Here is a 13,156-nt window from a genome sequence, read left to right as displayed (position 1 = left end):
TGCAGAAAAAAAATGGTGTTTGCAACTGCCTTAAGGACAATTTGTTTAACAGTAGGAGTAATTGCATGGGGAAAATGGAAAGAGTGACTGAAGTTATTTACTCAGATGTTAGTGTAGGTGTGGGGCAGAAAACTCTCTGTGGGAACAGTGGGCTGCTTTTCTTGGTATCTTAGTCTATTTGATGACCATCAAATTTCCCAGCTCACTGGTTTTGTTTTTTCTGGATGGCATGTTTGATTATTTATCAGAAGGGAAAGGGAGTAGCTGAAGCAAATAAACATGTGACCAAGCTGTGTTTTGTTTTCCACTCAGAAGGCCATGCCCTTTAACAGATATACAGAAAATAATAAACGTATTGTTTTATGATAAAAGGAAATTATGTGGATCATTTTCTTTAGCAAGGCCATTAACCCCTTGTGTTCAGTGGTCTCCGCCTTCTGGCAGCTTGTTGGGCTTGCAGCTGGGAATTAAAGGCACTTAAACCCCCCTCTTGCCTGGAACGTTTCCATGGATTACTGCTTCGGCCCTTTGGATTTGCTGGATTTATTGCATAGTCACACAGCCCTGGTCGTCTCCCCGGTCCTACTTGGGGTGTGACTGACTAAATGAGAGGTGCTTTGATTTTTCAGAAGGGTGCTGATTTCCAAAGAAAACCTTGGCGAGAGATGCTGGGATCTTCCAGCCTCCAGTGCCGGTGCCTGTGCAGCGCAAGGGGTTGCAGCTGTGTTTGGTCCGTTACAGACGGTGTCAATTTATGGGATTCTCTTTTAAATGCCAGGTGTCTAGAATGTAGTGTGTAGTGTTTCCTTTATAATACCAGCTTCGGACGATGCTCATTATCTTCCCTGAAAAAAAAAAAAAAAACCAAAACAACACCCTATAAACTAAATCACTGTCAGGAAGTAAAATACAGGTTTGCCTCATCTCCGGGAAGCATGTTGCATGCTTTAGCTGCTTTTATGGGATTAAAAGAAACAAGTTAAGACTGTCATGCACATGAAAGGAAACTGAGATGTGGTTTGCTTCACATTGTGCAGGTAGGTATAAATTTAATAGACTGACTTGCTTTCAGAATCTCTCTTTGTCTCCCCGAGTCGCATGTCAGTTCCAGCGTGTTGATGAGCTCTGCGGTCCATAATAGCGCCTGACTGCCGCTGCCCCGCAGGTGCCAGATCGGCAGGAGGGTCCTCCTCCTCCTCAGGGATGTAGCTTTCCTCTGAGGAGTGGCTTCACATCAAGAAAGGGAAAATTTGCCTGACATCTTGAAGTTGCATTCAAGCCTGTCCATTCCCGGTGGGTCTGGGCAGGAGGAGGTGGATGCTTTGCCTTTTGGCTCCAGGGGGTCAGCAGTACCTGGAGAGCCCAAGTGGATGGCAGGGGCTGGAGCTGGGGGTTTAGGTTTCAGGGAGAAAAAATGGCAGTCGAAATAGTAGGGAGAGGAAGGGCTGGCAAAATAAGGACCTGAAACTTAAATGTGATGTGAAGAAGAAAGAGGAAATGAGCAGCTTGGGGCCAGGTGACATGGGCAGGGGCTGGGCTGATGCATGTGGCAGGCCCCCCTTTCCCAGAAGCTCCCTGAGGGTTGAGGAGGCTCAGGGTGGGCTGAGGGATGGGCTTTGGGATCAGAGGTGCAGGATTGAGGTATGTGGAAAGACAGAGGAGCAGGAGCAATTGCATCCTGTTGGACCTCTCTAGCCCCGGCTGAAGTCCTTGGGCAGAAGCCGGTGAAGGACCTGTCCATGCGGGAAAGTGTCCTCCCAGCCTCCAGCAACTGAAGGTTGGTTCATGCCCTGAAGCATAAACATTTGTACCTTGATTTCTGTTTCTGTCTTTCCGAAGGTAAATGCTGTAAATGCTCTCATGACTATCACTGCAAGTGTCTGATCCTTTCTTTGCATCCTCCCCATGCTCTTGGCCCTGGTGATATCTTGTGACAGTAAGTTCCAGAGAGTAATTATGAGTTGTGTATTAAGAAAGGAAAAAAAAAATCCTTTTATCTGCTTTAATTTTTTTTGGTGATTGTTGCTTCCTGACTTCATTCAATGTGCCCTTTTTCTTGCATTATGAGAAATGGCAAAAGTACCAGATGTACCCTCTCAGGCCGAGTCACAATTTGTGTACTTGTTATCATCTCTCCTGTTACTCATCTCTCGCTAAGCTAAACACTCCCACCCTTATCAATCTTGCCTAATATCTGCTGAGGCCTCTAATCATTTTTGTCTCCTCCATCTGAACCTCGCCTATTTTTGCTTTACCAGGATCTGTTAAAATTAAGGTTTTTACAAGCTGTTCTAAATTAGATTGTGCCATAGAAGTGCAGAGATGTGATTTGCAGCCTTAGTTTTCCATGTTTTGGGCTGTCCCAATGTTTTGCTTCCTTCATTCACCCAACAGCAGCGAGTATCTGATGGAGCGTGGCGAGATGTCCACTGTCAGGGGCCGTATTTCATGGGCCTCTGAGTACAAGTTTGTCATGCAGTGTTTTGGAAAACAAGCTTAAAATATGTTCCCTGTTTTGTTGACCACACAGGGAAGCGCGCAAGCAGCTGTATGCAATATACTATTTATGTTGTAGCAACAAAAAGGCCCTCTTCCTTCTCCCCCCGCACCTTATCCCTCTTCTTTTCTCTATTAAAAAATATGAGAACTTCCCGTGCTTTTGACATCCAAGAAAAACGCGGCTCAGCAGTGAATACTCCTCCAAATATTCAAAGGTCTGGTTCACTTTTGGATAAACACAGTAGTTCAGAATCTGATCTCGAGCCTACAGAAACGAGCTGAAAATCCCATAAGATTTTTTTCATCACTCAGGCACAGTTCAGTTCTGGTTCAGTTTGAACGGGAAGCCAAGATTTGTATCCTTTCTCATTTTACCAGGATGTGTTGGCCCATCCCTCCTTTCTTGCTGGTACAGACCTCTACATGCTGTGAGTCTTGGCATGCCAAAATAAAGAGAACCATTTTTAATGTTTGGGATCTTTTTGCCAGATACTTTATAAGTGGCTTTGATGAGTCCTGACTGTGACTCTTTAAAAGAGGGGGACAGAAGGTGTTTTTGTGGTGTAGCCGCCTGAGGATTTCATTTATGCCTCAAAAAAGGGATTTTTGTAGCCGTTGTCACTGTTGTAGCTGGTTCAGGGTTTGCAAGTTCCCAGTGTTGGCTGAGGTTGATCTCTCACCCTGCTGTCCCTTGCTGCCTGCCCCCTTCATCCCTGTAGTGTCTCCAAGTATTGAAGAAAATAGCTTACCCACCTTTTCCCCGAAATTGGAGGAGTTCGTGAATAAATTACAAAATAGAAAATGGGTTTTTTTGGAGGCAAACTCTGTTTTCCCCCTGTGTGGTTCTGGGTCCTCACAGACAAGGACCTTGCCAGCCATGGGATGGGCTGTGGGATGGCAGGGCAGCAGCATAGAGTCCGTTCGTCCTCCCACCGGCAGGAGTAACCTCAGTGCCCATGAGGACAAAGTGCAGCAGAGCTGGGACACAGGCAGCTCCACCCTGTGGGTTTGGAAGAAAGGGTTTCTGTTTCCAGTGCTTTTTTCTGGAGGGAATCTCCTTAACTGGTAGCCAGGATCTATTCCAGAGGAAAGAAGCTAAGCCTGCTGGAAGAAAAATAAAGACTCATCTTCTTTCCTTATGACTGAACTATTCTAGGAGATGTTTCAGCATGAGGCATATTGCCAGCTCCCTTGCTCCAAGTCTGCCCCTGTCACATCAGGGACAGGATGTGAGCCAGGGTTTGTGCATGTGGACCTCAGGTCCCTTCTCTTTTTCCAGCATAGGAATCACCCATTAGTCACTTGTCCAGACCAGTCTGCTGTGTCTAAGCAAAGCCTTCATGGCCAGCTGACCATTTTATTGGGTGAAGGATTGCTGTTGAAGCTCCCCTCCTTGACGAGCTGGCTGGTAGCCCTTGAATGGAGCCAGCCTTGCAGATTTGCTGCAGCCAAGTGAGGCGCTGGGTACAGACAACCAGCAGCATCTCCCCAGGCTCAGGGCATCCCTCTGCAGCACCAGTGGAGCTGGGAACAGGGTAGGTGGAGAAGGATTATTTAATAAAAGAAGGAAATAGAGGATGAGATGGGGATGGGGATTGTTTGAATCCAAGGCTGTTGAGAAGACTGGACAGCAAGAATGCTTCACCAGGTTATGTTGCATCTTAGCTGTGTCGCACAGCAGAGCCCCGTGTCCTGTCTGTAGCTATCCTCAAACTTCCCTGATGCGGTGCCAAGAGCAGTGTTGGGGCTCTTGGCTTTGTGTCATTCTGTGTGTGGCACAGGGGCAGGGTGGTGGCAGTGGGGAAGGGAGCATGTAACAGCTCATTTCCCAGTTCTGGAGGAAGATGGAAGAGCTGGGCACGAATGTCAGAGGGAATAAGTGCTGCAAGAACATCTGCTTCTCTTTTTTGCATCTTCTACATTTTATTCCTCCTCTTCATTTTGGTTCCTTTCCTATTCTCTAGTTGGTTCATCTCACCTCCCCCTGTTCTGTTCCTCCCAGAGGAACAGCACTACCCACTGCTGTCGCTTTGCACTATTTTTTATTTTTTTCCCTTTGCATACTGCTCCGCTCCTCGCCGGTTTCCACACATTGTGCGGCTCCTGAGGCTGCCGGAGGAGAACTGCAGCAGGGCTCCCCTCCAATGTGTCTGCCTCCTACCACCGCTCCTCTACATCTGCTGCTCCAGGAGAAGAGAGTGTCGCAGGAGAGGAGGTAGAGGAGGCAGGAGTGGGAGAGACATGAAGCAGCTCTGAAGCCCGGGTGCATCCGGGCTTCCGAGCTTCAGAGCTGCATCTTGCCGCTCTGCTGGGAGCAGCTGTGGAGTGGAGCGGGGTGTGAGGACAGATGGGAGCTGAGAAAGAAGAGAGATTGCTGGCTGAATCTAAATTCCCCCTCGTCCCACCCAGGAGAAACAAAGGTACTTGCCTTGTGAGACTGAAGGGAAGCAAGAAGCCCTTTGGGAGGTGGGCCATGCTCTGCTGGGAGAGGCGCCTGGAGCTGCTGACCGGGCGATTTCTCAGTGCCTAAAGGTGGCATGAAATTTGGGGAGAAACAGACAACGGGAGAACTGCATGCCTGCTGCTGCAAAGCTGTACTTTGCCCAGACCTCAGTGGGGAAGTTGAGCAGCAGTGGTAGCTTGTAGGGGTACGGCTGTCAGAGGTCAACACACAAGGTCTCGCTTCTGGAGTCTGGGACCAGCATAGTTTTTTGTTTGCTCCAAGGGCAGATTTTGCCCTTAAAATTTCTCCCTTCTCATCCCTCTCTGCTTGTTTCGTTCTGTTTTGATGTTTAATGACCATAGCTGAAATTATGGACAGAATATGATATTGGCTGGCAACTAACTTTCCAGATTGATTGCTTGGACACTTCAGATGGCTGCGGGGCCACCTCTGATTTCTGGGAATTTTTCCTTCCTCCTTTCTCAAGTTGCTTTCCCAATAAGCAGGCTTGTCCACCTGGAAAGGCCCAGAATCCTTAGGAATCTGTAAAAACACATGGGATTTTGTTTTGTGCTCTCCTTGCAACTTCTGGGTATATGTTTATCCAGACATTTCGGGGGCAGCCCATTCATTACTGCACAACTGCCCTGGGAATTGGCAGTCGGGTACGACTACCCTTTCTTTTGCATCCTCATGGCAGTTGCTGATCTCCCCACCCTCCAATGTACATACCTTTCATATATCCTGAAGTTCCCTGGATTGATCTTTCCATGCCTGATAACCTCAGGTTCAGAAACACGCTTCTCTTGGCATTAGAGCCAGGCCTGTTATAGCTGTAGGTCATCATATTTCATTAATAACTGATAGATATTAATACCAGTTGGAGCAGATGGGAAGGGAGGAGCTGGAGCTCTTTTTCTTCAGTAGGAATAGGATGATGGAAAAAAGTTGGAGTGTTGCTGCCTTGTACTGGCTGCAGTGGTGGAACAAGTTAGCAAGAGGCTCCATGCGACTGGATCCTGTTTCTGTTTTCCTTATGTACTGACACTGTAAGCAAGTATATGGCATTTAAGCAGCATGTCTATTTTTAATGTTCTACCCTCTTTTTCCAGTGTATTTCCCTTCCCCAGCCCCCTTCCTGCATCAGGAGTTTCTGGCCACATGAAGTCAGAGGCCGGGCTGCATTTTTACCCTTCATCAGAGCTTGCCCAAAGAGGATGGTGAAACTGAAAGGTCGAGGTGCTTGCGTGAAAATGTCGAATTACAACAGTAACTGGGGTGGTAACAGTGCCCAGTGTTCTTGGCAAACAACAGCTGGGCAAACAAGTCACGTTCTGTCTGTCTTGCAATAAAATTGTCTTGGTCATCTCAAATGTGTACTTTTTTTTCCCCTCCTGGTGCTTAAGTGGTTGGGAAATAATAAATGGTTGCCACTTCCCTAAGCACAGGGAGAGGGCTTTTCAGTGGGGTTTCCCACTTACTCTGTGAATGAAACAGGCTTGATTCATCTCACAGTTAATGTACTGTTAACATTTTTCCTGGGTTAGGTGTCACCCAGTGTTGACTCTCAAATACCATTCCAAGTTTGTGCAATGTCTCTCAAGTGCTGTATTTCAGTTGCCTTTTTACTGATCTCTGTTTTACACCAGAAAATCTCCTTACGTCTGGGTGATTTCCTAATGGATAAGAAAACACCTTGGGAGTTCACTTACTGTATCTTGCATTTAAGCATAGGATGACTTGGCTGGTAGGCAGCCTTTCCCTGATGTTGTCCTTCCAAATCCATGTTCATAGTGACCAAAACCCATGGAAGATGCATTTGCTGGGGGATGCTTTCCTTTCTCTTTTTTTCCAGTAAGTGGGAGGATTTCCCCTTTGTGTTTTGGTGCAGAGAGGAGGATGGTTGCCGATGTTCTGTGATTCACTGCTGGAGGCCAGGATTGGTGTCTGGGTCTCTGGGTGTCCCAAGAAGCTTTGTCCAGGCTTGCAGGCTCTTTGAGCAGCGCAGATAATGTGGCTGCTGGTAATTACAGGCCCAGATATTTGAAGCACCTCTGTGGTTTCAGGGGCTCTTGGCATCTCCACCTGCCCATCCCATGAGGAAGCATGCTGTTGTCTGGATGCACAAACACGAGCTGGTTTTTAACGGCCTCTGGCAATTGTTCACTTGCAAGCACGTGGCGGAGATTTAGGATGTAACTATGGCAGTGAGGAGGAATGTGTGAAAAGAGCTTGGAGATGTCAGAGCACCTGCTTGTGAGGAGAGGGCCACGTTAGGAGAGCTGTTGGCTAGCAGTAAACAGTCCTGGCACCCTTGTTTCAGGACTTGGCAGCAGCAGGAGTTGAACTGAATCCAGCTTTACTCTCTACTGCCTGTTCAGTAAGTTGAGGACAAGGCAGATGATTAAGGAAATGTGGGGAAACTGCTACAGAAGCTTTTGGAAAGATAAGAGACTTTGGTCTCCATGTCTGACAGTCTGGCACTTCTCACTAGCATTGAATTCACATGCAAATCAAAGGCAACATCTACTCCCACAGGAAGCTTTATTAATGTACAGGCCTGCTTGTGAATCTCCGTGCTGATGAAGGTTGTGGGACTGACTTCACTCAAATTAATTTCCCTGTCTATCCTCGCCTGAGCACTGTGCAGCACCGGCAGCCTCAGCAGGGCTCCCACGCTGGCATCCAGGGATGAGCTCCGTGCAGGAGTGGCACTGCCTGGAACCAGGGAAGGGGGTAGAGGTGGGATGCTTGTTGGCTTGGATTGTATGGGTGTCCACCAGGCGTGAACTGACATCAGCAAAGTAATTCCATGAAGGCAAACTCCAAACGGGCTTGAAATATTTTGTGTGTGAGCGGAGAGGGTCAGTGTGTCCCGAGTGAGCCGTCTTTACTGTGCATGTCCTGTCATGTGTGAGGAGTATGGATGAGGCTTGAAGTGGCAAGGACAGGACTTGGTCTGAGGTAGGAGGGAGTAAAGGCTGAGCAGAGAGAAGTAGAAAGGCAGAGAGATGTGGCATTGCTGGCTTCACTGTATCACCAAGGACATGGTAGCTACTTGATGCAGACGCTGAGTAAGAACCATACCTGAGCTATAAACAACCTTCTACATCTTAAACCTGAGCTCATCTGATGCTCAGCTTTTATTTCTGTCAGTTATTTGCAAATGAAAAAGCAAAATCTTGAGAGGAGAGGTGGGAAATGCCATTTCAAGCTGCAATTGCCTGAAATGTCAGCATGTTGCCACCTCACTTGCATCTGCCTTGTTTTTCACTTTGATGTTCATGTCCATCCTGGCTGCTTGTATCCCTGATGTTCTCTCTAGCCCTCTTTTATTCTTTCTAATCCTTTCCTTCCTGCCCTGCTCCACCCTCTGTGCTGGTCCCTCCCTCTTGCCATCTCAGGTCCCACCAGGTCTGCACCAAGACAGGTGACAAACTGACATGGAATGGGGTGGTGTAGATGTCACCTTGAAGGGAGACCCTCACAGTGGTGGGTGTGAGGGATGTGGGTGCTGTGCAGCTGGACTAGAGCAGGGACAGAGCTCTGGCTTTACTCCAGCAGAGCTCTGCCAGTGCAAGCCTGTCCCCACAGCCAGAGACCCTCACTGGTGTGGGGTCAGTCATGGTAGGGGTTTATGGTGGCAGTGGCCACCCCACCAAGATGCATGGAGCTTTGTGACCAGCTTGAGCGTAGAGAGCAGGCATTTCTTGCATGGCTACTTGTTCTGGGAATCTTCAAAAATTTCTGGCAGCCAATTTAATTGTGCAACCTCTCAGCTGCCAGAACGGATAGAATATGATCATATCACATGAAATGCATGCAGGGTCTGCTATAGCAACTGTATTTCAAAGAGACAACACATATGGTGACTGGTTCTTTTTGGAATAATATCTATAAGTTGATGATGTTTTATTCAAAAAGGCTGTAGCTTGAAAGGTTAGGGATGTTCTGATTGTTTAGTGTATGATTAAAGAAAGGCTTCTGTGGTTTTTTTGGCCTATTGAGTCTAATTACTGGGAACTAAAATGATCATTTGATTGCACATTTACCTGGAATTATTCTTCTGCAGAGCCAGTCTTAATAATATATAATAATATGTTGCGCTTGTACTGTATAGAGCTTCTTGTCTGAGCAGCTCAGAGTGCTTTACAAGTATTCATTAATTAAATAAGCCGTACAACACCCCTGTTAAATAGGTGAGTATTTGTTGCCCATCCCCTTAAGTCTTGTAGGTTTTATTTCTGCTGCCTCTGCCCACCCTTGAAGATGCTTTAACAGCTAAATAAGTTAATTGAATAAAAATAAGGTATTTTTTAACCGTCCTTAGCGCTTTCTGTATAAAGGTTTCCTTTGTTGCATTGTATTCTTTGGTAGGCTGTAGGGATTTCTGGTTCTTGATGGTGCACCATCGTGGGGGTGGTGGTTGTGTGTGTGAGCCCAGAGCCATGCCCAGCAGCTCCCTGCACCCATTGCAGGTTCAGGGACCAATTTAGAGATGTTATGGGTGCACTAAGCTCCGACCAGCTTGAAATGCAAAATCTAATTTTACCTGCACTGTACCAAGCTCTGCTGGAAATCACATCCACCCTTAGAGAGTTTTTCTGATCCAGTGGAGACTTGTTCTTAAATTGGAAAGGAGGGCGTGTTGCCAAAGCATTATAAGGTCTCTCCTCCTCACTTGCCCTGGTCAGCAGTGGTGGTTCTTCAGTCTGCTGAGCTGACCAGTGTCTCTCCAAAAGTAAAAAGATGGGTCTAGGCCATAAAATAATACAGTTTTATTGGGGGCTGGTGGGTGGGGGACTGGATTCGAGTTTTCAGACCTTGATATCAAACCTTTCCCAGCAGTTCTGTGCTGAGATTAAACGCTCTGCAACTTGGAGGAGCAAGTGAAACCTCAAGCATATCTGACTTCTTAATTAAATAGGTATTAATTAAATCACTCAGAGAACATACACAGTAGGAGTGGGGAAGGCTTTTTCCCTCCTTCCATGTAGGCATCTTGCAAAGGGACTATTTTTCTTGTTTTACATTAATGAAGTCTTCAGCCTTCCCACTTTTCCACCTACACATGTACTGAACGTCTCCAAGGAGACCAAGGAGGCCCGAGTCCGGTGCTGGTGAATCCTCTGGGAGCAGCAGGCTAGGGTCTTGCCAGCAGAGCCTCAGCTGTCCCACAGTCTGTCTTGCAGGGATCATCCTTGCTGTCCCCTGGCTGGGGAGCCAGGAGGGAGCCAGGGCAGGGACTTGTTCCTCATCTTTTCCCTCTGTCTTTTATCTCCTCTTGATTTCTTTTCCCCACCTGATGGAGAAATCGGGCCTTGCAGAGCAGCAGGCTCCAGTGTTGAGGGACTCTTTTCCTTTGCTTTGCATGACATGTTGCAATAATCCCCCCCATCCTGCCTGCTGATGCCTTCAGGGTCATGTCCCTTGCCCCTCCACGGTCACACTGTCCCTTTGCTGCTGTGCCCCCTCCCACTGAGTCCCCACAACTGGTCCGTCATGAGCTGACAGTGATTTTTGTAGGATCATGGAATATCCTGAGATGGAAAGGACCCACAAGGATCATCAAAGTCCAAGTCTCGGATTTTGGTGAGGTGAAATGCTGTCCCTGCTTTTCTTGGCATTCTCTCCAGCTCCTTGCAGCTTTCCCAGCCTTCAGCATGGCTCTGCCTGCTGCTACCTCTCCTCTTTCTCCCACTATGGCCTTCCAGAAGCTTCCCTGATGTTCTCTGGTGCTCGAGGAGCAGACAGTGATGTACAGCTGCCCTCCTCTGTAAACCCAACCTGATCCGCTGGGAGAGGAGGCATCTGAAATCTGAAAGCACAGGAGCCTGCCCGTTAGTGAGGAGGGCTGTTGAGCTGCTCCACAGGGACAAAAACCCTTCTATGGAGCTCACCGTCAGGATTCCTGCGGTTATTGAGGCTCCCACCCAGGAGGCAAACATCAGCTGGTGCTGTTTTTCTCCTTAGTCAAAGTGGGAAATCAGTGGTGGTTTATCACCCCATTGCATGCAAGGTGTTATTTTTGTGGAAGCCACTGCTTTCCTCAGTGGAGGTGCATCAGGAGTGAAGCAGTAGCCCATGACCAGGGATTGCCTTACCCATATGCTGTTTGTATAGCTACCCGTGCCCTCTTGGCTGTGAACTCAGTTCTCCAACCTCTTTCTCCCTGCAGGCTCTCCAGGTGGCACGACAACTTCTCCTGCAACAGCAGCAGCAGCAGCAACAGCAGCAGCAGCAGCAGCAACAAGTTAGTGGATTAAAGTCTCCGAAGAGGAATGACAAACAGCCAGCCCTTCAGGTAAGGGGAGCCTGTGGGCCTCCGTGAGGGTCTGGGGCTTGTAAAAGCTGAATGAATGTGTCTTCCGTGCAAACACTAGGATGAAACCTTCAGGAGCTTCCTCCCTGTGTCCACAGAGTGGCTGTGGCTGGTGTAAGTGGCAGGAGGATTGATGCTGGGTGCTCTTGAAAGTCCCGCCTGTGGCGTATTTACAAATCGTGAGCGTGTACTTTTATTAGCATCTGGTAGGGTTGGATCATGACAAAATGGAATAGCTTTTGTTACTGTGTCAGTGTGCATAGGAGATTTGCATTAACATTTCTGTTTGATTGCTGTTCCATTTGTAGTCTGTGTTCACTCAAACCGTTGATTTGCTGTGTCAAGGATATTGGGAAATACTAGGATATCATATCATCGGTGTGTTTTTTCCCCTTTTATTGTCTGCTGATTTATGGACATCTTCAGAAATAAAATCTAAATATTAGAGGGCTTTGTGCTGTTATGAATTCAGAGAGCTTAAACCAATACAGCGTTCCCAAACAGAAGATGTATGCACACATATGGGGCTTTGGAGTATATTCTGCTAGTCTTGTGGGATAAATCACGGGGAGTTAAAGACAAGAAAGACCTATTAGGTCATGTATCACATTTTCCTTTCTTTTTTTTTTTTTTTTTTTTTTTTTTTTTTTTTTTTTTTTTTTGCGCTATTCTAATGTTAGAAATCCCAAGGGATGGTGGGACTGCTATTATTTTCCTTCGGATAGTTTTCCATAACAAAGCACACGCTCAGGAACTTACCACTTTAATTCCATCCTCTTGCTCCAAGTAATACTGCTTGTATAAATACTGAGTCAGTCCCTTGCCTTGCCTCGTGTTCACACTCCTCAAACATCTGAGATACTAACATGTACTTGCCAGTTTTGGCAAATTATATGTATCTAGTTCTTTATGTATTTCGTAAACTGGCACTTCCAGACCCTTGACCACTTTGCTGGTTTGCAGCTGGTTATTGCTTTTATTAGTGCTCTCTGCAATTGCAGCATGTCAATGGATTTTTGATAATAAGGTCCTGAATGCAGCAGTTCAGCTGCAGTTGCACAAAGCCCTGTAGCTGGGACATTTATCTTATCTCTCTCTTCTATATCTGATGCTTCAGCCTCTGTAGCCCCAAATTCTTTCCGGATTTTTTTTTTTTCCTCTTGTTGTCATAGCACATTGTCAAACTCATGTCTGTTTTGCTCTTTCTACATTTTTTTTTTTTTTTAGTTTGATATACTATCACCATGAGCTCCCTGACAGCATTGCTGCTTCTCTTGCCTTTTATATGTGCTTCAGATTATTTTCCTACAAAAATACGGATCCTAGGTTCTTTAAATATGTAGTAGAATATGGAAGGTAAAGCCAACATCGCTAGAGGCCTTGACAGTAAAGTGAGAGGGCCTGATTCTGTGGTTCTTACCCAAATAAAGCCGATGGGGACTTCAAGGGGAGTTTTGCCTGAGTGAGGAATAGCTGTTAACTGCAGCCCTTGGTCCAGCGTGGACAACATCGAGCTTTGGTGTAGTGATTTCATCTTCAAAGCATTTCGCAAATACTAATCTCCAAAACATCCCCAGAAGGAAAGTCTGATAAGTAAGTAGCATTATCCCAGTTCTGGACTGGGAAACTGAGGGATGTGGGTTAAGCGACTCACTTAGGATCACAGAGGGAATTGGGTTTAGAGGTAGGATTAAGATTCATGAGTTCCTGGCTCCCACCCCTGTGCTCCGGCTGCTGGACAACACCTCGTGCTTTACAGCCGGGCTATTATTCTTTTGGAAAGTATGAAGCATTTTGTCATTGGGCAAATATATGTTTTATTGGCAGCGTCGAGAGCCATAATCCAAAGCGCTACATTAATGCTTTCAAAAATATTTTATTTGGTAAATCCA

The 13,156-nt window shown here is 46.7% G+C and overlaps 1 protein-coding gene across 20 annotated transcripts in view; it reads left to right on the top strand.

Moving 5' to 3' along the window:
• The window catches only part of FOXP1 (forkhead box P1), a 398,607-nt gene that overhangs the window by 274,387 nt on the left and 111,064 nt on the right, over positions 1–13,156 (top strand). For 19 of the 20 annotated variants that reach the window (XM_069027474.1, XM_069027475.1, XM_069027476.1 and 16 more), the window contains one exon: positions 11,121–11,246. In XM_069027474.1, the coding sequence (XP_068883575.1) occupies positions 11,121–11,246 (126 nt within the window). Of the gene's footprint in view, positions 1–10,512; positions 10,535–11,120; positions 11,247–13,156 lie in introns of those variants that run through there. The other variant, XM_069027491.1, reaches the window with a different exon arrangement.

The sequence above is a fragment of the Aphelocoma coerulescens genome, chromosome 12 (assembly GCF_041296385.1).
Source record: "Aphelocoma coerulescens isolate FSJ_1873_10779 chromosome 12, UR_Acoe_1.0, whole genome shotgun sequence".
NCBI classification, from domain to species: Eukaryota; Metazoa; Chordata; class Aves; order Passeriformes; family Corvidae; genus Aphelocoma; species Aphelocoma coerulescens.
Note: the sequence above shows the minus strand (reverse complement) of the source record. Positions and strands in the feature narration are given on the sequence as shown.